Source organism: Poromitra crassiceps (assembly GCF_964638095.1).
Source record: "Poromitra crassiceps genome assembly, chromosome: 5".
NCBI classification, from domain to species: Eukaryota; Metazoa; Chordata; class Actinopteri; order Beryciformes; family Melamphaidae; genus Poromitra; species Poromitra crassiceps.
Window position 1 is genome coordinate 25,293,604 of NC_139642.1, and position 24,177 is coordinate 25,317,780.

Below are 24,177 nucleotides of genomic sequence, written 5' to 3' on the forward strand. Positions count from 1 at the left end.
ACAAAATCCTAACAGAAACGAATCCTCGGCTCTTGAAAGATGAGCCAGAATCCTCAAAAAAACCCTCTGGCAGAAGCTAACTACAGTATTGAAAAACGGCTGGCAGTGAATGTGTTAAGAAGCTCAAATCAGAGAATTTTGACTTTTTTTCTTAAAGAAAATACTCAAAACGATTAATCAATTATCAAAATGGTTGTCCATTATTTTTCTGTCGATCGACTAATCGATTAATCGTTGCAGCTCTAGAAATGGTGATATTTAGGATTTGGGTTGAAACTAATCTCCTACTTTTTGAGGCTTACAATTGTGCACATAAGACCTTAAATTACATCATTAGAAGGTTTTTGTGGATTTTGGTTGCCAGGCTCTTTTAGCCTACAAAAATACATCATCCCTGCAGTACTCTATAAACATTTTGCCTGGGCTATTCTGCACAGGTCGCTAATGAAACCAGAGTGGTGACCTTGACGCTAGCATCCCCTTGTTTTAAAGTACTTTGACAGACATAAACAGACTGACCTCGGATCAGTTCAGTTCAGTGAGCTGAATTCTACTCAAAATACAAAGACCATTTTATCTTGATATTATTTGCTTCATTTGATCATTGGGGTAGCCTGAAGTTGCACTACTACAGTGGTTATAGAATAAACTGAATTTCTACCAGCTTCATAGAGCTCTGCGGTGTCGTTAACCATGAGGAAAAGACACGTCCCTCTGAGGAATCATTAACAGAAGAAAAAGACGTTTGCATTTACGTTGTGTTAACTGCCTGTTGATTAGCCTAGGTAAACCCAGCCCCCACGTGATCTGCTCTCATTGTTCCCAGTCACTAGACTGAGAACAGGTCTGAGAGCAGGTCACGTGGAGGCTGGGTTCACCCAGGCTGCCTGTTGATATGGAGTTTATTATAAACGGTACAAAAGCAGACTCATTCTCTTGTCTAGTACAGAGATATGTCATTGAAATTAAGAAACCATTTGAATAACTATATACTGATATGCTGATCAGATAAAAAAAAGAGTTGCAGTGGAACGTCAATGTCTATTACTTAGTAAAGTTAGCAGGAGCGCCGCCAGGCATTTCGGGCCCCAAAGGATATCACATTGGGCCCCACCGATGTGGAAAATCTTGGCCATTTGAAGCCTGATTTAGAGGAATATCTAATTTTAAATTAATATTCTATTGTAATAAACTATTGTAATGTCATTATTTGCCCTTTCTCACTCACCTCCATATCACCTACACCAGCTCTCCTTGCCCTGTTGAATCATCATGCTCTCTCTCTCTCTCTCTCTCTCTCTCTCTCTCTCTCTCTCTCTCTCTTTCTCTCTCTCTCTCTCTCTCTCTCTCTCTCTCTCTCTCTCTCTCTCTTTGCTCTGAATATCTCAGAGTGAACAAAGAAATACTATCAATAAACTAATGACATAGAAAGAATATTGATACACATGGAGTCCAACAGGAGTCTGTTATAGAGAGGCAAAGTGACCGCCTACTTTCTGCTTCAGCACTGTACCAGAGATTTTCATCCGCCATTTATTTTCCCATACACATTTCATAAAATGCGTATAAAAATAGTTTTACTGGTTCAAACCAAACAGTACAGATATATTTAGAAACATTTCACTCGGACCAAAACGTTGCGGGTTTAAAGAAAATATTTTTTCGATGTTGTTTTTTTAAGTTTTGGTCTGAGTGAAATGTTCTATGGTCTCTCTTATAGCGTTAGCTGGACCGTTTAGTTCGACGAAGTACAACTATTTTATAAGCATTTTACGAAATGTCTATGGGAAAATAAGTGCCGTTTCACTTTGCCTCTCTATTATAGACTGTTGTAGGCCAGGGACGACTGATTTAGTATGAATCGCTTGCAAAAAAATAATCCCTGCTTTGATTAAATATTGGCTAGAAGAGGAGTGAACTGTACACTCAGAATTGTATGTGAAGTAACAACCTATTTCACTATGGACTAAGACCTTATTTTCCAGTAGGCTATACAAACATTGAATAACATTCACTAGGACAGTTCTATGGTTAAGACAATACAGGAGTGTCACTATAAACTCTCAGACCCTGTAAGTCCACTGAGTAGGACATATCCGTGCTTTGCCATCACAGGAAAAAAATAAAAATAAAAGGCTTCTTGGACATTTGAACAATATCACAGCATCATGTTCCATTTAACATACATTATCTTCAATATCACAATCAAATTCATTCATATCCATAATGTTTAATGGAGTTTTAACGTAGGTTCAGACAGGATGATCTTGATCTTCACCGGTTCCACAGTCACTGCACTTCTCCTGCTTGCTCACCTGTTAACCTGTCAGCTTCCTGGTGATAATTGAATAATCAGTGGTTGCCTCCTAGTTTCCCATAAGCCAATAGCATAGCAACACATCACCTCATTCACCTTTGCTCACCTGCACTTCTAGCCTATCACATTGTGGCACTCCCCTTCAGGCAGCCTATCACATGGTTGCTGTGTGCATAAATATGCTTTTCTGTGTCTCATTCAGTCTCTCTAAACCCTGCTGGCGGTGCACACCCACCACCTCCCCGTCTCCGCCAAGTTCCTGATCCAGAGGTTTTCACCAGCACCAGTATCCTGACTCCACAGGGGGGTATATATGGCTGTGCTGTTCGAGCTGACCCAGCTCGATCTCGATATCTCCCTGTGGTGTCAAGCTCCAAAGACTAACTAACTTTCTCATCATAATATTCTGTAAAGATCATTCATCATCATTGTAATAAAATCATTGTTATTCATCAAGTCTCCTGATTGAATTACTCTTATGGAGCACAGGAAGGTTTTGGAGAGTAGATGGAGAACGGAGATGTCATGTCAGTTCCAAAGAGATTGCAAACTGGTTTGTAACTAATTAAATTACTACTTGTTATTTTTCGTGCACGCTTTTATATTTTCTGCTGAATTGTAAAGTGGAAAGTCCTCCTTATGAACAAAATAAGGTATAGCACGCACTCCATGGTTTTGTAGAAATGTGATTATCTCATGTATGTGCTCACACTGTACGGTGTGGCCGTCAAGCCTGAGATGAGTGTTCACACTGTGCATCTAAAATAGAAAATAAAAGTCTATGGTTGGCCCCTGCAGACCCTTCTGTCTATTGACAGTTGTCAATAAAATTGTTTGGAAGCAGAAAGCAATTAAGGCTCATAATATCTCTGTCCCTCTGACACACACAAGTCACCGCCACGGCACCAACAAACTATAGCAACTTTGGAAACTATGAAATAATGTATAAATTAATATCTTAGTTAACATCTCTCTCTCTCTCTCTCCCTCTCTCTTTCTCTCTCTCCCTCTCTCTCTCTCTCCCTCTCTCTTTCTCTCTCTCTCTCTCTCTCTCTCTCTCTCTCAATTCAATTCAATTCAAAAAGGCTTTATTGGCATGGAAAACATATGTTTACATTGCCAAAGCAGGTGTGAAACAAAACAAAAATGCACAATAATAATATAAAACTTAACATATAATATAATATAATTAGGCAATATAGCATGAGAGCCAGTGTGTTGTGGCAAATATATCCCGCTGCTCAGCTGTTATCCCACGAGGCCGCAGGCCGAGTGGGATAACTGCTGAGCAGCGGGATATATGCCACAACACATGCTGCTCGAGTGCTATATTGCTTTTATAAAACGGTTTCCAAGTATGATAATATAATAATAATAATAATACTATAAGTCCGACTGGCATGTCATTCTGATAGAGTCAGTTGAAACACTACTGTAAGGCGGGACCGCAAGAACGTGCGGGTGATTTGATTGGATCGTTCTGGAGACTGAAGTTGACATTGGCCAATCCTGGCGCTTGCTGAGAAGCTGAGAGCTTTCTGGAAAGCCCGACACGCAGCTCGAGCGCAGCGTTGCATTCTCAGCGCTTGCTGAGAAGCTGAGAGCTTTTCTGCAAAGCCCGACACCAACTAACATTACGGGGTTAAATGCGGCGTTAACAGCCTTTTTTTTGCAAAGAAGACATTAGCCCGCGTCTATTCTTGTACAAAACATAATTTTCTGTGAAGTATTAGTAAAGTTATAAGCGAAGATCGATTCACAAGGATCTGACAGCTGTCTCCGCCATTTGTTTTTTCTACATTGTCATTTGAGGTAACCAAAGCCTTTTAGTAAGAGAGTTGCCATGGCAACTCAATAACCCATGGCCATGGGTTATTGGAGTGGGTTACTGGATTTATACAATGGCTGTGAACCAATCAGATTGCTTGATTTGAGAGAGCCGTTTTATAATATAATATAATATAATAATAATAACAACACAATTATAAACACAAAGGTGCATCTTACATTGCCAAAGCATACATTAGCAACACTTAGCAATTACAAAGAATCAAAAACAGAAAACAAGACATTTTGTTATCCAGTAACATAAATCCCAAAATCTGAAGATATTCAAAGAGGAGTTAGTGAAAATAGTGAGCAATTACAGTATATTAACAAAAAAATCAAAGAATCTGTAGCCTAAATAACCGTTGTTATTTTGAAATCTGCAGAAAAACAAAGCAAAAAAGAATAAAATAAAATAAAATAATTCGTATATTATTAGTATATTAGTGTTGACCAAAAAACCTATTTGGAACAACACATTTAAAACTTATTTTCTTTAAATTTAAACACGCAAACCAATAAACTGGATGCTAGCCTAGTGCAAATACTGTACAGTAATACAGTGTACAGTCTCTCCCTCTCCCCCTCTCTCTCCCTCTCCCTCTCCCTCTCTCTCCCTCCCTCCCTCTCCCTCTCTCTCTCTCTCTCTCTCTATCTCTCTCTCGAAAACTAGAGCTAATGGCTGTAGGCGGTGCCTGCAGGCTCGCGCTGTTGCAGCTTGTGCTCGTGCCTGATGTTGTCTAGCAACGCGACCAAACGAACATGGAGGCCAATTTACAAGGTATCGTACATTAAATAGCCATGTCTTATGGCTTGATAACAAAATGTTTTGATACGTTTTAGCTATAACTGAAACTCTGTTAACGCGTTTTGCTTTTTGTCTCTTCACCCAACAACAACTCCCAGTTAAACTCCCAGTCAGAGCCCGCCCCGTGATGAAGTAACTAACATTAGTTCAACAGTTAGCTGGGAATGCTATGGTGTGTTTTACAGAGAACACAGCAGCTGACATAGGAGAGCCACGACGACGGTGGGAATTTGGAAAGGATTTTATTCCTAAACACTTTAGAAGCAATTAAATCAACACATAACTTTCAAAACTAAACTATACGGATTATTACAGTAAACGAGCACGCACTGCACATGTTATGCACATGCATGGTGGGTATAATGTGGAAAAAAACCTTCTACAGTAAATGTATTGTAAACGTTACTTCTCTGTTGACACGTTTTTTTATGCTGTAGTGTTTTTTTTTTAAAGAGCAGCTTTTAAGAGTAGCTGAATATTTCCCCTTTCTAGCTATTTCCAGTTCATGCACCTTGGATTAAAGACAGTATTAACAGGCAGCAGACCACGCTGACCCAGATGCAGACACTTGCCGGGTGGGCAGAATTTAGTTACAGTAGTTTCAATGGTTTACTTTGGATAGAGAAGGGGACATACAGAAACCCAAGCCAATGGGACAAGACAAAATTCCAAACAGTCCAAAAAGCAAGGCAGGCAGGCAGATCTGGCAGCTACCACCAAAAGGTCCCGGCTAGACTTGGACAAAGTAGAACCAGGCACATGTCAAGGAAGAAAGACAAAAGAACAACAAGGCAAATTAGCGACACAGCTAGTCAAAAATCACACAAGACCATCAAGACATGGTCCAACAGAGAAGTGAGCTCAACGTCAGGTAAACAGATGTAATGAGTAAATCTAAAACAGTTGACAGTGACTTTTTCTTCTTTAGATATGAAACTTATGGAGTAGAAAAGGCTCTGGCCATGTGAGTGAGGACTGACAGCTGAGTGTGTGTGTGTGTGTGTGTGTGTGTGTGTGTGTGTGTGCGCCTCCCCCATCTCCCCTCAGGGTCTCACGCTGAGCAGCCAGTGGGACAGCAGCAGGCTGAGGAGACGTCAGGCTCCACACTCCCTGCAGACATGTTCTACGAGTATGAGGAGCTGTTCTCCAGAGCCTCCATCACACCAGACTCTGACATCCCAGAGAACCTGCTGCACCTCTCGTATCCTTCTTTGGGGATTCCTGTTTTATGAACAGTGGCAGGTAGAGTTAGAGAGGTAGAGCCTACTGAGAATCTATAGCTGCTCAAGTAAAAGTACAATTACTCCCATAACAATGATTAAAAGGGAAAATTAACATTTGAGAATAAAAAAAAAGGTACATGGTTACACTGAAATACAGCTATACGTACGCTATATGTACGCTATATGAGGAACCAAGATCATTGTCTCTATTTCAGTTAATGCAAAATAAGAAACCTGAACTATTTTGGTCAGGAGATGATGCTAAGTTGGAATGGTTATTCAGAGATGAAGTCTTCAGTTTGGCCAGGTTTATTGGGAGGGCTTGGAAACTCAGAATGGATAAGTTGTTCATCTGAATATACAACTCTGTCTTGTCTTGTTTATGTTTGAGCTTTTTGTAGCTTGTTTGTTGATTTGTTTGTATTGTTGAACTTGAATGATTTGTGTCTTGTAAGCCCAGATGGGTTGGGCACCATGAATATGGTCAAAACGAAGAAACGCCAGCACTCAGTGAATGTCCTTTTGGGGGTTTTATTCCATCATCAAGACCACAACAACGAACGTTTCAGCCAGCAGGACTTCTTCAGCGTAATATGGTGCATGACACAGAAATAAAAATCTATCTATCTATCTATCTATACTTTTCAGACTATAGATTTTAGTGACGTTAAATGGCACATTGGTTGTTAAAGTGGATTGTTGCTATATAATTGGTAGGTTAGTGCAATGCAATCCTAGCTAGGGAACTGTTTTTGTTGAACCCGGGTCTCCGCAGTGGTGAGTGTGTGCTTTTACTACACTACCCAGATGCCCAGGTCTGTGGCCTCGTGCCTACGACCGAATCACAGCCGTGACGATATACAGTACAACATCACTCGCTCTCGTAAAAGGTACAGTAAAGTAAAAAGTCGATTACTGGCTCAAAAATATACTTGAGTAAAGAGTAGTTTAAAAAAGGATCATGAAAAGTACTCAAAGTACTTGAAGATCTTGGTCTGCCACTGGGGGAAACGTTGAGGTACGGTAAGTCTTTGTGAACCCGGGCCTCAGTGTGGCGTAGCTCCTTAACCCGTCCTGCGTGAAGCCACTCCTTTGGATATGACAGTGGGCGTCGGGCCAACCTGCAGCTGCTGGATGAGAGGACTGTGGCCTTTATAGCGGGCAACCTGCTGGTCCTGCTGGACCTCCACACCAAGCAGCAGCGCTACCTCCGCTCCTGCAGCGGGGCGGGGATCGGCTCCGTCACGGTGAGGAGGCTCAGAGTGCACTCGCATCACACACACACACACACATGCATGCGCTCACACACACGCACACGCACACACACACACACACACACACACACACACACACACACACACACACACACACACACACACACACACACACACACACACACACACACACACACACACACAGCAAAGAGCAAGTGAAGCAGCATCAGAAGCAGATCAGAATGAGATTAGCTTTAGTTTACACATATGAGGTATTTTATCGGGTGAGGTTGGAGCGAAATAAATCCAAATAATAAATAAAATTATAAATTAGAGAAACAAATCAGAACACAATGAAACAAAGTAAAATAAACAGTAGTAAGACTGTAATGGCTCATGAAGTTGACAGTGTTTAACTATTATACTACATATGACTGTTATACATAAGAACTATACATACAGTGCCTGGTTTACATATAAATAAAATAATGGTATAAAGTATAAGTAAAATATGATATGTCACAAAATGAGATGTTCCAGGTTGTGGAGCTCAGTCAGACTCTGGAGGCTGCAGGTAGCAGTCAGCCCGGGTAGGAACAGCAGACAGATGATCTCAGGGTGCCACAGAGAGATGGATGATAGGTTTAATTAAGCAAGCACAGGTGTGCGTCTCCCCCAGGGTAAAGACACATTTACACTGGTCTTACTACCTACAATAGGGATGTGACTGCTGCTTATAACACAATACGATTGGATAATTATGCGATATGGGGTTCTGGATTCAATGCAACCAGGATACGATGTCAGCAACAAAGTCTGACTGTGCAAAAGTTGATTTCTGAGACACAAATCTTTCTAGCGATGCCATTGGCTGATAGAATGTAAACATCAATTTAAAAACAAAATTGCAAAGTGACAATGATTATTACTACATCAGAATAACATGGAGCTGATATCACCATTTCATGTTCCTGACCCACCTTATGGATTGACACTTTTTTTGCATTGTGATATATTCCATTTTGATATACCGTCTCATCACTAACCTACAGTATATATTATTTCTGACTAAAGCTGACATGGCCAAAGATTAGAAGCCATAATGCTGAAGTTAAACAGTTCTACAGTTGTACAGACTGTTGCTCAGAGACAATCAAGGATCTACTGCAGATATAGATAGGAACATGTGATTCACTTCTTCTCTCTGTCTGTCTCTGCTGACACAAAAGGAAAATACAATGCTTATAAAATAATAGCTGAGACAGTGAATCATCTGAGTTGACTATAAGGCTTCTAACATAAATATATGGGAGAAGGATTGAAATACTAATAGTTTAATTTAAAATCCGTTCACAAGCCTGTGAGAGACATAAAAAAAGTAAAAGAGAGAAAAACGACTCTGGTGTCTCTATTGTCCAAAGCGGGGTCAAAAAGTGCCGGGTGCTCTTGGAGAAGAGGGAAACAAAGTACTGCACTGGAAACAGAAGGACAATCCAGGCTTTGAAAAATCACGCAGGAGGGAAATAGGAATGAAGGAAATCGATTAAAAGACCGTTATTATAGTGGCCAATTAATTAAAGTGATAAAGATGTTTAATTTTGTATCCCACTGACTTATTCAAATGGTTTGTCTTCGTATCCTGTTGTTTGGATGTACACGCGTGTGTGTGTGTGTGTGTGTGTGTGTGTGTGTGTGTGTGTGTGTGTGTGTGTGTGTAAAGGCGCACCCTAGCAAGAAGTACTTTGCTGTAGCAGAGAAGGGAGACCAGCCCTACATTGTTGTGTATGAATATCCTTCACTACGGCCGTACCGCATCCTCAGAGGTAAACGGAGACAAAGCGGCACTGAGTTCCACATTTCTGAAGTGGTAATATTCTGACTTTAGCCTTATCTTGATCTATGGGTGTGTTTGAACCTGCGTGTGTCCGCAGGAGGCACGGTGCTGGCCTACAGCTGTGTGAATTTCAACCGTGACGGGAGCCTGCTGGCCAGCGTGGGCAGTGCACCGGACTACATGTTGACTGTGTGGGACTGGAGGCGGGAGGAGGTCATGCTGAGCTGCAAGGCAATCTCCCAGGAGGTCTACCGAGTCTCCTTCTCCCCAGACAACCCAGGACAGCTCACCACGTCAGGCTCCGGACACATCAAGTGAGCTGCCACCATTCTGCACAACACCTGCTAAACCTGAAGAGCAGTTTAACATTCACCCTCACCACTTAAAAACGGGTGGGGGGGCAGCAGCTATTGATGATATTAATAGAGGCAAACTTCCTCCCTTCAGCACTGTACCACTGGTTTTCATCCGCAATTTATTGTCTCATAGACATTTTTTAAAATAAGAATCGGGAGAGACCATAGATAGAACATTTCACTCGGACGCCCCCCCCCCCCCCCCTCCAAAGAAAATCGAAAAAATATTTTCTTTAAATCGGCATTTTTTTTTAAACGTTTTGGTCCGAGTTAAATGTTATGTCGTCTCTCCTGTTTCTAAACATATCTGAAACGTTTGGTTTGAACAAGTAAAACTATTTTTATAAGCATTTTACGAAATGTCTATGGGAAAATAAATGGCGGATGAAAATCTCTGGTACAGTGACGTTCACTTTGCCTCTCTATGACATTCACCTTGCATTTCTGAGCCTGCTTTGTTTGTTATCTTTGTTATTTAAAAGGATGACTGGACAAACGTAGATCTAGTGACGTCACATTGAGAGATTTCCAGCAGCTACAAAGGAGTTTGATATGAGAAAATGTTTCAGGATGTAAAGCATCAGTGGTAAACGTCAGGTTTTGGTGTCAGTCCCTCAGAATCACAGAGCGAGGGCTTCTTTCTAGAGCCGCCTTTTTGCACCAAGAGACGTGCAACAATCACACAGGGAGAAATCCATCCGAGAAGAGGAGAAGAGGTTCCTCACCCACAGCAGCAAGAGATGGACCAGAATGCAATGTAGCAGAGTTTGACTAATGGGTGAAAGTCATTCTGAGAAACATAGGAAATCACTAATAGCCATTTCACACCAAGGGTCCAGCCAGGGCTATTGATCAAAATAAAGCGCGCACATCCACTTGATGAGCAGGTGCAGGACAAACAATCAGCAATCGATAAAAGAAAGTTGAGTCTGCACACTGCTTGTAGACTTCTCCCAGTGGATTTATTTAAGATGTTTCGCTCACAAACGACCTTCAGAATCCAACCAGGGTAATTCCCAGGTAGATTTGGGGTTTGAAAGGGTTAACGTTGGCAATGGACCAGGGTCCGACAAGGGCTCGTTTCAGTTTGAATGGTGGAGGTGGCGCAGTGGTAACGTTCTTGCCTCGCACTCTCGCCTCACAGCAAGAAGGAGGGTTCAATTCTCACCTGGGACGCTGTTGACACTGGGGGTATGTCTCCTCATGCCTTCGGTGCCTGGTGCCCAGGTGGGCTATCTCGTAAATGGTAAATGGACTGCATTTATATAGCGCTTTACAATGTGCCTACATTCACCCATTCACACACCGAAGTCGGCCAGCTGTTTCTTATAAAGTGATAATACCACAATGTATTTACAGTATGTGATGTTAAGCGTCTCTCCAACAGGTTCTGGAAAATGGCCAGCACATTCACCGGGCTTAAATTGCAAGGGCTTCTGGGACGATTTGGGAAAACAGCCGCGACCGATATTGAGGGCTATGTGGAGCTCCCTGATGGAAAGGTCTGTCCCCCTTTTTATGCGATACAGGATTCTTCTTACACTGCTCTGGAAAGGCTGGAAATGTGTTGACATTGACAAATAGTTTAAACATTTCTTCTTCTTTGTCTTGAAAAGTTTGGAAATGGCACAAACACATCTGAGAATATGGTTCTACTGGGCTCAGTGTGCTGATATAGTATGATTTTTTTTAGACCCCATCATCTCACATATTCTGATATTTCTTGCGGTGAAAAAATACATAATACACATAGAGTTGTATAGCATAGTTATTAGGCACAAGGTGACTATCAACCATCTTAAGATCAAGAAATTAATCAGGAAAAGAGTACTTTCATTCTACTCCATTGGAAGTACTGACACTGTTACTTTACTGGTGTCAAAATCTGTAAACATAAAAGTGTCTGATTTAAAATGTCCTAGTGTAAAAGTTCATAAGTTCCTCTTTAGAACAGAGAATGTTGTTAGTTGTGCTCTTTTCCACGTGATTCTAAAAGGAGAGAGGACAGAGTTCAAACTAGATTCTTTTAAATGGAAACATGAGAAATGACTAACTAAAGTGCGGAAACAAAGTAGTCAGATGCTTCTGTGCTCAGCTGCCTGACCATTCCCTGTAAATGGCTCCATTCTGACACTCATGGTGAGGCTACGATTATATTCTGTCTAATGGATGATTTAAAATGTAAGAACATACTTAAAAGTAAAATTACCAACTTAAAAAAAGTACAAATACACAAAAAATTACTCAATTACAGCAACGTGACGACATTTTTGAAATTTTAAATGTATGTATGAAACCTGTTCACACTGTGAAGTGCAGATTATGTTTTGATCCAAAAAGCCTCCAGTGCACCTCCCTCCTAACGCTTCCAGCCCTCCTGTCCCGTCCCGTCAGGTGGTGTCGGGCTCGGAGTGGGGCAACCTGCTCCTGTGGGACGGGGATCTGATCAAGGTGGAGATCTGTCGGCAGGGGGGCAGGACCTGCCACACGGGAAGCGTCCAGCCGTTCGCTCTGGACGAGGGAGAGATGATGACCATCGGCTCTGATGGAGCGATCCGGGTGAGATGGGACTGACCTCTCAGCCACACAGGGCAGGCTGCTATCTGTCCAAATGGACAAAGTGTGCTCTTTGTGCCGTGTTGATCTCATACACATGTGGAGAGAGTTGACCCAAGCTAGTGGCCAGCCTGTGGTGCATGATCCTGATGCAACATTTCTGAAAACGGTACATTGTCAACATATCTGTCTTCAGTCGTCTCTCCCATGTTATAGATATCTACCTCTTTTTTTTCTTCTTTTTTTAAGATAATCTTTGGGAGCATTTTTGCCGTAAAGGATCAATCTATAGAATTTAGTGGCATCTAGCCAACGGACTTGGCAAACATGGAATATAGTATTCATAAGTATGTTTTAATTAGTGTATAATCGCCTGAAAATATGAATAATTGTGTTTTTTTTTTACCTTACAGTAGATTGAGCCCTTTATATTCTCTTCCAGCCTGCCATGTACTGTAACCCAGAACGGACAAACCAAACACTGGCTCTAGAGCGGACCTTTCACGTTCACTGTAGGATGTCCTACACAGAGGGAGGGGTATTCAGTTGATTGCAATCCGCATCCTCACCGCTAGATGGCACTAAATACAACACAGTGATCATTTAACCCTCAGAACTCCAAGCATTTTTTTTTTAACGTTTTGGTCTAGTTTAACACCTTAAAAAAACGTCAGCACAAACTCAACTTTTAGAATATATCATTAGTTTTCAGATCATTTTCAGATGCTGTATAGATGGTGCAGATCCAATAACTCACAATAAAGAGAAACTCTCCTATGGGGGCGGGGGGGGACACGTACATTTCTCTCACGTGTATACTGTTTTGGTTTGAATCGAGCTGCAACAAAGGTGGTGGCTCAGATTCAAACTCAGGACATCGCAGACGTGCCAACATTAGGCTGTGAAAAAGAGGGAGATTTTCTCGGGTGTCGGCAAATGCAACCCCCTTCCAAACTAGCATGACATGGTTGGTACCACTGGATGCCTAGTTTGATACCAGAAACTCCACTGTGGTCTTAAAACTCAGCCCACTACATCCATTTTGATTTGTATCACTATGAAATCAGGAGATTAATTAGAAATTACCAATTGGGAGCACAGCAGCAGAAAGGGTTAAAAATAAGGAGACCCTCACGAAAATCGGAAGTGTTGGAACTTGGCAGGTATGACATCGTGGTCACATGGCATGCTCCAATCCTATTGAACCATCATGATGAACCCATATCTGCCGTCGTGCCCCCCCCCCCCCCACCCCCCCCCCCCCCCACAGGGCTGGGACTTTGACAGCATCGACACTGCAGACTGTAGCGACGACAGCGGCATGTTCGAGATGGAGCCCATGAACGAGATGGTGATCGGACGTGACGTCAACCTGTCCTCCATGGTGAGGAGCTCCGTGGCCGACTCCTCCATCTGGTTCGCTCAGGTCAGACTAACTAACTGCTCTGATCTCTAGTCTGAACTACACCGTGCCTGATCTCATCAATGTGTCTGGGTGTACCTCCATCAAAAATACAAACCTCGTGTCTCCGCTCGGTCGCCTTGCAGGATGCCAACGGAGGCGTTTGGAAGCTGGATCTGTCGTTCTCCAACATTGTGAGTTTCCTGCACCTGCACCTTTTTGATGTTCTATAGACCTCATGTGTACGTTAGATATGTATTGTTATTATTTATTTGTATTATTTATTATGTAGTGTGTGTCTGCTGTGTCCACACTTGTACAGTATCAACACCCTGTGCTTTTCCTTTGGAATATTCAATCCAATGCAATGATTTCAGCTCAGACAGGAAACGTTTGATGTTGATTTCTAACACACTGAGCATCATTTTGTTCAGTGTTTCATGTTAGATGGAACAAAGCTTGTAGGACTGAGAGGGTGTCCACCCGCTATGCCGACCACCCGCAATGCCGACCTTAGGTTTAGGCGTGGGGGGTGGGAGAGGTTAGGTTTTGGGTTAGGGTCTGGGGGAGGTTAGGTTTGGCGTGGGGGCTGGGAGAGGTTAGCTCAGACAGATACCGTACATGCACTAGACATAGAACATTACCAAATGTATTTGGGTGCGCTCTGCAGCTGCTTGTGCTGTACCTGAAGTGAACAAAACACATAACATTTTGTGCATAAAACACAATGGGAAAAAAAACAAAAAACATTTTGTGCCAGGTCAGGATGAGCACAGCACAGTGGGAAAAAACATATAGTATACAGTATGACCAACATACACATTGTGTGTGCAGACCCAGGACCCAGAGTGCCTGTTTTCCTTCCATGCCGGGCCCATTCAGGGCATGGATGTATCCAGAATAAGCCATTTGATGGCCACAACTGCTCTGGACCGTAAGTAAAATACATTACATTTGGATGCACACACACATTGAAATATTTATTTATGTCCACATGAATACAAGAATGCAAAGGACATAAACAGTAATAGTGCAGTCAAATGCTGAGACACACATACACACTAGGGCATTCACGACTAGTGAATTTTACTAGTCGACTAGTCGTCCCTAAAGGTAGTCGACTAGTCGACTAACCGTTTTTAATTTATTTTTAATTAATTTTTTTTTTTTTTTTTTTTTTTTTTTTTTAATCTTTAAGAAAGAACATGAGGTATTTACACGACATACAATACATGGACTATCATATCCCATATCCCCCACAAAGAACATCAAAACACAACAAAACAAAACAAGAAAACTGCATAAGATACACAATAATCCAAGAACAAACAACAAGACAAACAACCAAACAAAAACAATGCATTCAGCTCCTATCCTGATAAGCCTAATGACACTGGGGTAAAAAGTTCTTAAAGTCAAACTCTGTATGTGGTTGCCATATTTTGGGGATGTCTAAGAATCTGCCTTTGCTCTTGTAGTAAATGTTATCCAACGTATGGTAGCTTGAGAGTTCATTCCACCAGTGAACTACAGCTGGGGGATTGGATGGTTTCCAATTTAAAGCTATGCATTTCCTAGCTGCCAACAGGGCAAGATCTATGTATTTACTTTGAATGCATTGTTTTTGTTTGGTTGTTTGTCCAATAGTCTTGTTTGTTCTTGGATTATTGTGTATCTTATGCAGTTTTCTTGTTTTGTTTTGTTGTGTTTTGATGTTCTTTGTGGGGGATATGGGATATGATAGTCCATGTATGTTCTTTCTTAAAGATAAATTTTTTTTTTTTTTTTTTTTTTTTTTTTTTTTTTGCTAAAACGACTAGTCGACTACTAAGCACAGTGTCGACTAGTGGTTTTACTAGTCGACTAGTCGACTAGTCGACTAGTCTGTGAATGCCCTAATACACACACGCACGCACGCACACACACACACACACACACACACACACACACACACACACACACACACACACACACACACACAAATAAAATAATCCCAATGCTCCCCTTCTCCAGGTTCACTCAAAGTTTACGACTTTCTGGCAAAAACACAACTGACAACCAGCCGCTTCAAACAAGGTGGAACGTCACTCAGCTGGGCTCCACCTCTGGTATGTACGTGTAGTTTATATATGAATGTCTCATGCTAACAGATTGTATTGTATTGTAACAGAGTGTATGGACAGAAACCTGGCCTGTGTGTGCAGGTGAACCAGAGTGGAGGTTTGCTGGTGACAGGCTTCGAGGACGGGGTCGTCCGTTTACTGGAGCTTTACAACCCCCAGAGGCTGCACGCGGTCGCCGGGCTTCGCCGAAAAGGAGACGCCGAACTGCACCTCAAACAAGCCTTCAAACCCCACAATGCACCTGTGACTGCTGTTGCGTTTGAGCGCAATGGAGAGATCTTAGCTACGGGGGTAAGGGCCTACAGTGAACTGCTCTGTGAGAGCCTAGTGCAACTGTTCCACCCATGTTTGAAGGACTGCACTCATTGATCTTCATGGACACTAAGAGAAACTTTATTTATATACTGTAGCACCTTTCAGACAAGAAGTCACAAAGTGATTCACATTATACACTAACAGACAAAATATAAGTAAAATACGAGAGCATGCACATTTCAGATGCAATACTGTATCAGCTAAAAGGAATTCACATTCCTTGCTATAGTTAACTAAAACACTAAAACTAAACTAAAACTACAGTAGATGTGGGGGAAGGGGAAAACATTTTAGTTAAATGAAATAAAAACTAAAAACTAGACTTTAGAAAAAAAAACGAACTGAAATGATATTGTGCACTAACTAGCTAAAAATATGCAGAAAATGTCTTTAGTATTAATCTTTGGTCAAATTTGTCAACCAGCATGAGGAGGCATGAGTGCATATGTTTATTGAGACTGGGATGTTTACATGACAACATGACATGAGTCAACTGCCTTCACAAAGTGTTGTGTTTGTATTGTAAATAATACCTATTCTGACTTCTTAAATCTTGTCCCTGAGCCACAGATGAAAGTTGTCTTCGGGACGTTCTGCATTTCTGAAAGTTATTTCTAACTCCCTCCAGAGCTCGGACTGCACCGTGTTCTTCTTCACTGTTGGGGAGAAATACGACCCCATCGGCTTCGTCACTGTTCCTGGACCAGTGCAGGGTCTGGAGTGGTCCCCCCACTCCCACGTAAGTCTGATCTCTGTTCCTGGACCAGTGCAGGGTCTGGAGTGGTCCCCCCACTCCCACGTAAGTCTGATCTCTGTTCCTGGACCAGTGCAGGGTCTGGAGTGGTCCCCCCACTCCCACGTAAGTCTGATCTCTGTTCCTGGACCAGTGCAGGGTCTGGAGTGGTCCCCCCACTCCCACGTAAGTCTGATTTCTGTTCCTGGACCAGTGCAGGGTCTGGAGTGGTCCCCCCACTCCCACGTAAGTCTGATCTCTGTTCCTGGACCAGTGCAGGGTCTGGAGTGGTCCCCCCACTCCCACGTAAGTCTGATTTCTGTTCCTGGACCAGTGCAGGGTCTGGAGTGGTCCCCCCACTCCCACGTAAGTCCGATCTCTGTTCCTGGACCAGTGCAGGGTCTGGAGTGGTCCCCCCACTCCCACGTAAGTCTGATCTCTGTTCCTGGACCAGTACAGGGTCTGGAGTGGTCCCCCCACTCCCACGTAAGTCCGATCTCTGTTCCTGGACCAGTGCAGGGTCTGGAGTGGTCCCCCCACTCCCACGTAAGTCTGATCTCTGTTCCTGGACCAGTGCAGGGTCTGGAGTGGTCCCCCCACTCCCACGTAAGTCTGATCTCTGTTCCTGGACCAGTGCAGGGTCTGGAGTGGTCCCCCCACTCCCACGTAAGTCTGATCTCTGTTCCTGGACCAGTGCAGGGTCTGGAGTGGTCCCCCCACTCCCATGTAAGTCTGATCTCTGTTCCTGGACCAGTGCAGGGTCTGGAGTGGTCCCCCCACTCCCACGTAAGTCTGATCTCTGTTCCTGGACCAGTGCAGGGTCTGGAGCGGTCCCCCCACTCCCACGTAAGTCCGATCTCTGTTCCTGGACCAGTGCAGGGTCTGGAGTGGTCCCCCCACTCCCACGTAAGTCTGATCTCTGTTCCTGGACCAGTGCAGGGTCTGGAGTGGTCCTCCCACTCCGACGTAAGTCTGATCTCTGTTCCTGGACCAGTGCAGGGTCTGGAGTGGTCCCCCCACTCCCACGTAAGTCTGATCTCTGTTCCTGGACCAGTGCAGGGTCTGGAGTGGTCCTCCCACTCCGACGTAAGTCTGATCTCTGTTCCTGGACCAGTGCAGGGTCTGGAGTGGTCCCCCCACTCCCATGTAAGTCTGATCTCTGTTCCTGGACCAGTGCAGGGTCTGGAGTGGTCCCCCCACTCCCACGTAAGTCCGATCTCTGTTCCTGGACCAGTGCAGGGTCTGGAGTGGTCCCCCCACTCCCACGTAAGTTGGTTCTCAAGGATCTGAGCCTCTCCATCCTTATAACAGAGATCATGTCCGTCAACCACAGTTGGAAAGAAGGTGAAGAGGGGGACTTCCATTCTTTCAGAATTAGTTTTTTGGCAACAGTTGTCCCCAGTGTCAGAGACTGTTGCACAGCTGTGGGGAAGCCCAGAGCGGTCTCCGAGCAGCCGAAGATTGGGAAAAGACCTTTATGGGAAAACTCTCCTTCGTCATCAATGGACACATAGTTTTTCACTTTTCAGTTCATTTTTATAAAAAAAATATATATTTAGAAATCAAAATTTTCTGTCTTTTTGTTGTGGTTGTTGTTTGCCTGTAGTGGTGAACAGGTGAACACTAAATCCAGCAACATCGGCAACAAGGTATATAAAGAAACGTTCATCATTTTACAAGGTCTTTAATTAGTCAAATTTCTTTAACATTTTCATTTAGAGCAAAAGCACGCTGCTGGTCCTGTGTGTGAGCGGCCATGTGGTGGAGCTGCCGGCTCCAGACCCCGACGGCCTGAAACCAAACAAGACCTACAGGCTGTCTGCACTGCCCAGCAGGGCCTTCAGGTTCAGGAGCATCAAGTCCTGCATCAAGGTCTGTCTTCTGTCTGTCTGTCTGTCTGTCTGTCTGTCTGTCTGTCTGTCTGTCTGTCTGTCTCTCTGTCTCCCTGTCTGTCTGTCTCTCTGCCTGTCTGTCTCTCTCTCTGCCTGCCTGTCTGTCCGTCTGTCTGACCACACACCCACCCACCCGTCCTTCCGCCTGTCTGTCTGTCTACCTGCCTGCCTATCTGACAATAGGAATCATAGAACTTCATGTTCGTCTGTGCTTTAAATCTGTAAATCTGTTTGTATTTCACTTTACAATTTACTTTAATGTACGGTATTTGTCTTTTATTTTTGCACCTGTGTGCTTCAGAGGGAGGAGGAAATCGTGCGCCGTCAAGCCATAAAGGAGAAGAAGAAGAGAGAGAGAGAAGAGCAGCTCATGAAAGCAAAGGAGCAGGGGCAAGAGGAGGGGGAGGAGCTGCAGGAGGAAGAGGAGGAGGAGGAGGAAGAGTTGCCCCCCATCTACATCCCTGACCCTCCAAGTCCACTCCACTGTGGCTTCTACTCACAGCCAGGCCTGTTCTGGCTGTCCATGGTGCACGCACGCACACGCACGCATGCACACACGCACGTGCACACACACAGACACACACGCACATGCACACGCACACGCACGCATGCACACACACACACACACACACACACACACACACAAACACACATTCTTGTCTCTTTTTAAAGTGTAGTGTTTGTCTCCACTTCTGTGTCTATTTATATTCTACTAGTATTCTTTGACCACTCACTGTTTCCCTGTCTCTTTCTCTAAAACAAGCACACTATTCAGTGTTTTACTGGCTTGATGAAATGTGTCTTACCTTCCAAAGTTTCCAAAGCAGTCATACAAAAACAATATAACAATTAGGAGAGATAACGATAACAACTGAATGGAAAATACATGATCAGCAACTGATCCTAAATAGTAAAAAAAGTCATTAGAGGACAAACCCTCCCATAAAACATTTAAACGGTTTGAAGAAGCAGCTATTGGTGATGTATGTTGTTGGCTTCCAGGCTCCATTCAGTAGTTTGTTGTGTTTTTCCTCTTGGTGGATAACCAGCCAATCGGACACGAGGTGATGTCACCACCTCCAGATATTTCCAGCAACTACAATAGAGTAACGCAGGGATGACGTATTTTTGTAGGCTTAACCAGAAATTGCCGCCATTTTGGTTCGTCCAGGGAAAGGTTAATGGGGTTTAGAATGGGGATTTCACTTAACTTTTATGAATAACGTTTATGACTTTTGAAGCATTTTATAAGAATCACGGGGGAAAAAAATGCATTTACGTTCCAAAAGTCATCAAAGTTATTTAGGTTTGTGAAGATTATCATGCTGAACCCAAATTCGCGTTCCCATAAACTTTTGTTACCCACAGACCTTATTTTATGCATTTAAGCGAAACCCCCATGTTAAATCCCCATAGACTTTTCCTCTCAAGAACCCGCACTGATTGCTGCGGCTCTCTATGGAGTTTGATATGAGAAAATGTTTCAGGATATAAAACATCAGTGGTAACTTAAACGTCAAGTTTTGTTGTCAGTCCCTCAGAATCAAAGTGTGAGGGCTTCCTTCTTTATCTGGGCATGGTTGAAAGGCACTCTGGGAAATGTAGGAAATCAGTAGCTGCAAGATAGATTGAAGGAACATTGGGTACACCAAGAAAGACTTCATCACAATATACCTGCTGGAGTGCAGGCTGACAGACTGATGCGATGTGACAGCACGAGAGGATCCAAGGAAGATTTTTCCCTTGAAGTAAGAATATAACCTGCTCCCTCTTTTTCCGCTCTTGTCCTTGTGTCTGTCTTCCAGGGAGGGTTTGACTCAGGCTTCTTGTACCACTGTCGCTTCTCTGAGCAGCAGGAACAGGATCCGGCCCAGCGGCAGGACGAGCCTTTCGCCTGCCTGCCTGTCCTCAACACAGACGAAGACCCCATACGCTCCATCAGCTTCAGGTAGCTCACTGACCCGTACGCTCCATCAGTTTCAGGTAGCTCACTGACCATACGCTCCATCAGCTTCAGGTAGCTCACTGACCATACGCTCCATCAGCTTCAGGTAGCTCACTGACCCGTACGCTCCATCAGCTTCAGGTAGCTCACTGACCCGTACGCTCCATCAGCTTCAGGTAGCTCACTGACCCATACGCTCCATCAGCTTCAGTTAGCTCACTGACCCACCTCAACACAGATGACGACCCCGTAGATACGCTCTGTCAGCTTCAGGTAGCTCACTGACCCGTATGCTCCATCAGCTTCAGTTAGCTCACTGACCCGTACGCTCCATCAGCTTCAGTTAGCTCACTGACCCGTACGCTCCATCAGCTTCAGTTAGCTCACTGACCCGTACGCTCCATCAGCTTCAGGTAGCTCACTGACCATACGCTCCATCAGCTTCAGGTAGCTCACTGACCATACGCTCCATCAGCTTCAGGTAGCTCACTGACCCGTACGCTCCATCAGCTTCAGGTAGCTCACTGACCCGTACGCTCCATCAGCTTCAGGTAGCTCACTGACCCATACGCTCCATCAGCTTCAGTTAGCTCACTGACCCACCTCAACACAGATGACGACCCCGTAGATACGCTCTGTCAGCTTCAGGTAGCTCACTGACCCGTATGCTCCATCAGCTTCAGTTAGCTCACTGACCCGTACGCTCCATCAGCTTCAGTTAGCTCACTGACCCGTACGCTCCATCAGCTTCAGGTAGCTCACTGACCATACGCTCCATCAGCTTCAGTTAGCTCACTGACCCGTACGCTCCATCAGCTTCAGTTAGCTCACTGACCCATACGCTCCATCAGCTTCAGTTAGCTCACTGACCCACCTCAACACAGATGGCGACCCCATACGTACGTATGCTCCATCAGCTTCAGTTAGCTCACTGACCCATACGCTCCTTCAGCTTCAGTTAGCTCACTGACCCACCTCAACACAGATGGCGACCCCATACGTACGTATGCTCCATCAGCTTCAGGTAGCTCACTGGCTCGTATGCTCCATCAGCTTCCGGTAGCCCACTGATACACCGCTGTGCTGTGTGTTGACCTAATGTGAGCTGACATTTGATCAACATGCATGTGTAGAAACACATGCACACACAGTTGTGTCCCTAAATACAAACATCCTTCATACGCACAGAGCTGCTAAATAAGGTATATATATTTTAAACTCTGAACTAAACTAGAGGTGCTACTGTCTGTGCTACTGACTGTAAATTTAACTCAACCTGAGCATTCAGAGTGCAGTCAAACAAAGGCAAACAACTGTAACTGACCTCAGTCTGCCTTTGCTTCTCTAGGGCTTTTGGAAGTTACTGTAAATATGACCCCCTATTTTCTCCAAAAAACAACAAAAAATGGACTTAAAGGAGAACTAACCTCCAAAACACTTTTTTTCAGCTTTTAACCAATATATATGACTTTGGGGGTGATGTGTGAAGAATTCTGGTCAGAATTTCCACATTTGACACCAAACTGTTGCCATTTTACCATTTGTATCATTTTTCAGCAGCATATCTGGCATAAGCGCCCTCTTAGGGTCAAAGACTGCTTTTTTTTTTTTTCTCAAATGAATGGGAGATTAGGAACACTTTGACGTCACAGTGTTCCCAAAGACTATGGGATTTCAAGATAATTACTCCCCTACCCCCCCTGTACCCTTTCGGCTCCTCAGAACTCCAAGCCTATTCCTATTGAAGTTTGCTCTTAAAATACTGAACCAAACGTCGTCAAAGTTGGCACATGTCTTAATTATAGTTAGTTTCCCGCTGAATGTGTCACTACTTTATTAATATCTTACCTGAATAAGCTCGAATGATGATGTATATATTATCAGTCCGAGTTGGAAGCAGCTGTCTCCAGCCCAGCCAGGCGGGAGAGAGTCCTACTGTAAACCTCATGCACTAGCTCCAAGCTCCGCAGGCGCGCGCAGCAGAGCAGAGCTCTCTGTGCTCTGAGAGTAGAGAGAGCAGTCTGATATTTCCGCAAACAAATATGGTCGCAGTTTAGCGCACATGTAAAATATAACGCTATACTACGACGTGACAACGTGACAAAGCTTCTCTAAACACATCGGCTACTATCATTTCCCTGCATCCCTCCTACTGAGATTATATCGGTAATGATTTTGGACAGACTGAATGCGCGGAGGAGAAGGAGAGATCTGCAGCTCTGCCCTGAGTAGCCCTGAGAGACACTCGCCTCGCTCCGACTACTGTGCCCGTCTGTGAAAAGCGTCCTGTCCAGTCGCACCTTCGCAAACAGATGCAGGATTCCCTCAATCCTGTACCCAATCTCAGACTGTATTCTCTAAATCGCACACCAGCTATTTCTGTCTGTTTGTTTGTTGCTCCGTGAGGTTACAAGCGCCCCATGCATGCAACAGGCTGTTTCGCCAGCCGGGGTCTGGCAGGAGGGAGGAGGCGCAGGCAGCCTGCACTGCGCTGAGAGGAAAAAACTTTTGCACAACTTTTAACAACAATCACGAAAAGCCCCCAAACTAAAATGAAAAAGGGACTATATGGCAACTTGGACGAGGGAATGACGTAGAGAAATCTCGCATTGTGTTACCCCAGAACGGGGGGTTTGTCGTATTGTGCGGTGTGCTGCTGTAACGAGCCCATGCCACTTTGCTCTCGTAACGTAGTTCAACACACTGCCATAGAGTTACATGCAGAAAAATAATTAAATTTCTAGTTCGCCACTGAATTACCAAATTGATATAACTTTCAACCATTTTGAGCAAAGCTCTTTCCATACAGGCCACCAGCGTTGGCTAATTGTTGATATTTATACAGATATGGCCCCTCTCAAATAAATTATTTTTGAGGCAATAGGCAAACTGTAATGGCGTCGATTTCCGAAAAAAAATCTGGACTTCAACACAGCCAAAGAGTCCAGTATAGACAAGAGCATATGTCATTTCTTGGTTTTTTCCATAGGTATTTTCAAATCACTGTTCTAATACATATCTAGGGGGTTAGTCCCCCTTTAAGGTGTTTGTCCACAAGATAAAGCAGATGTTTATTTTTGACCCAAATTGAAGTTACGGCCTTTTGCCTTTGCAGGGCAGCTTTCTTAGGGTGCTTTCACACTCGGGACTTGCCCCCAAATTGACCACAGGTGCAGGTTTCATGAGTGGGAACGTTGCATTCCGTGCCCGGTTGTGGAACAGCGTACCGTGACAGGGTCCACTTGGAAAGGTGGTCTGGGGAACACTTTGGCGTGCCCGGGGACGGAACACTTGCAAATGTGAACGTCAACCCTACCGAACCACATGGACAACACACGGGCGAGGATACACTGCAGGCGTAGTTGATGACACAAGTGCACTCTGCAAGTGTTCCGTTCTGTTTCCGAGTGCGGAAGAAATTTTGTAATGTGAAAGCTGACCAGCGGGGGAGAGGGGAGGGGGGGGCAATATCGTGCCCGGGCACGGAATGTAACGAAATGGAACAAAAGCAAGCATTCCCAGTGAGCACCCTTGCTCCTCTCCTCTCTTACATGTAGCCCTCTCCTCTGCTGCCTCTCAGCTCCAGCGGGCAGCTGATGCTGTGTGGCATGCACTCGGGCACCGTCAGGCTC

At 44.1% G+C, this 24,177-nt stretch overlaps 1 protein-coding gene across 1 annotated transcript in view; it reads left to right on the forward strand.

The window, feature by feature from the left end:
* Positions 1-6,070: 6,070 nt before the first annotated feature.
* The window catches only part of cfap44 (cilia and flagella associated protein 44), a gene marked incomplete at both ends in the record, with an annotated part of 36,914 nt that continues 18,807 nt past the window's right edge, over positions 6,071-24,177 (forward strand). Inside the window, 17 exons of the mRNA XM_083636588.1 lie at positions 6,071-6,153; positions 7,260-7,422; positions 9,110-9,212; positions 9,321-9,537; positions 10,967-11,081; positions 11,974-12,138; positions 13,406-13,561; positions 13,684-13,731; positions 14,372-14,471; positions 15,551-15,645; positions 15,742-15,951; positions 16,604-16,687; positions 17,948-17,974; positions 18,428-18,580; positions 18,902-19,126; positions 20,406-20,548; positions 24,126-24,177. The exon at positions 24,126-24,177 is cut by the window's right edge and continues 228 nt beyond it. Coding sequence (XP_083492714.1) covers positions 6,071-6,153; positions 7,260-7,422; positions 9,110-9,212; positions 9,321-9,537; positions 10,967-11,081; positions 11,974-12,138; positions 13,406-13,561; positions 13,684-13,731; positions 14,372-14,471; positions 15,551-15,645; positions 15,742-15,951; positions 16,604-16,687; positions 17,948-17,974; positions 18,428-18,580; positions 18,902-19,126; positions 20,406-20,548; positions 24,126-24,177 — 2,139 coding nt within the window. The remainder of the gene's footprint in view (positions 6,154-7,259; positions 7,423-9,109; positions 9,213-9,320; positions 9,538-10,966; positions 11,082-11,973; positions 12,139-13,405; positions 13,562-13,683; positions 13,732-14,371; positions 14,472-15,550; positions 15,646-15,741; positions 15,952-16,603; positions 16,688-17,947; positions 17,975-18,427; positions 18,581-18,901; positions 19,127-20,405; positions 20,549-24,125) is intronic.